General features: G+C 41.1%; 1 protein-coding gene across 1 annotated transcript in view; it reads left to right on the top strand.

The window, feature by feature from the left end:
• Positions 1 to 360, top strand: part of LOC119585076 (protein shisa-5-like) — a gene marked incomplete at both ends in the record, with an annotated part of 3,669 nt that overhangs the window by 311 nt on the left and 2,998 nt on the right. Inside the window, 1 exon segment of the mRNA XM_037933696.1 lies at positions 146 to 329. Coding sequence (XP_037789624.1) covers positions 146 to 329 — 184 coding nt within the window.

Here is a 360-nt window from a genome sequence, read left to right on the forward strand (position 1 = left end):
AAACATATGCTCATGATCCCAATACACAGACACTTATGGTCCCAACTTTCTAAAATGTGTACCCTTTCCCCACTGTAGCACCGAATTACCCTAATACCCTTCAAGAAAATGAAAAATTAAATAACCTGCGTTTTACAATTCCCAGGTGTTTGGAAGAACCGTCACCAAGAAAGTGGGAATCATCACTTTGGTGATTGGAGCGCTGATCGTGGTGGCTAGTATTGCAATGCTAATCGCTAGCGTTGTGCTTAGCACCGATTTTGACTATGACGACTACGGCGTAATAATTGTTCTCAATATCATTGGAGGAATTGGTCTGACTGTTGGAGGTATGCTCTTGCTCCTTCATTTAAAAAAAAG

This window comes from Penaeus monodon, chromosome 19 (assembly GCF_015228065.2).
Source record: "Penaeus monodon isolate SGIC_2016 chromosome 19, NSTDA_Pmon_1, whole genome shotgun sequence".
NCBI lineage: Eukaryota > Metazoa > Arthropoda > Malacostraca > Decapoda > Penaeidae > Penaeus > Penaeus monodon.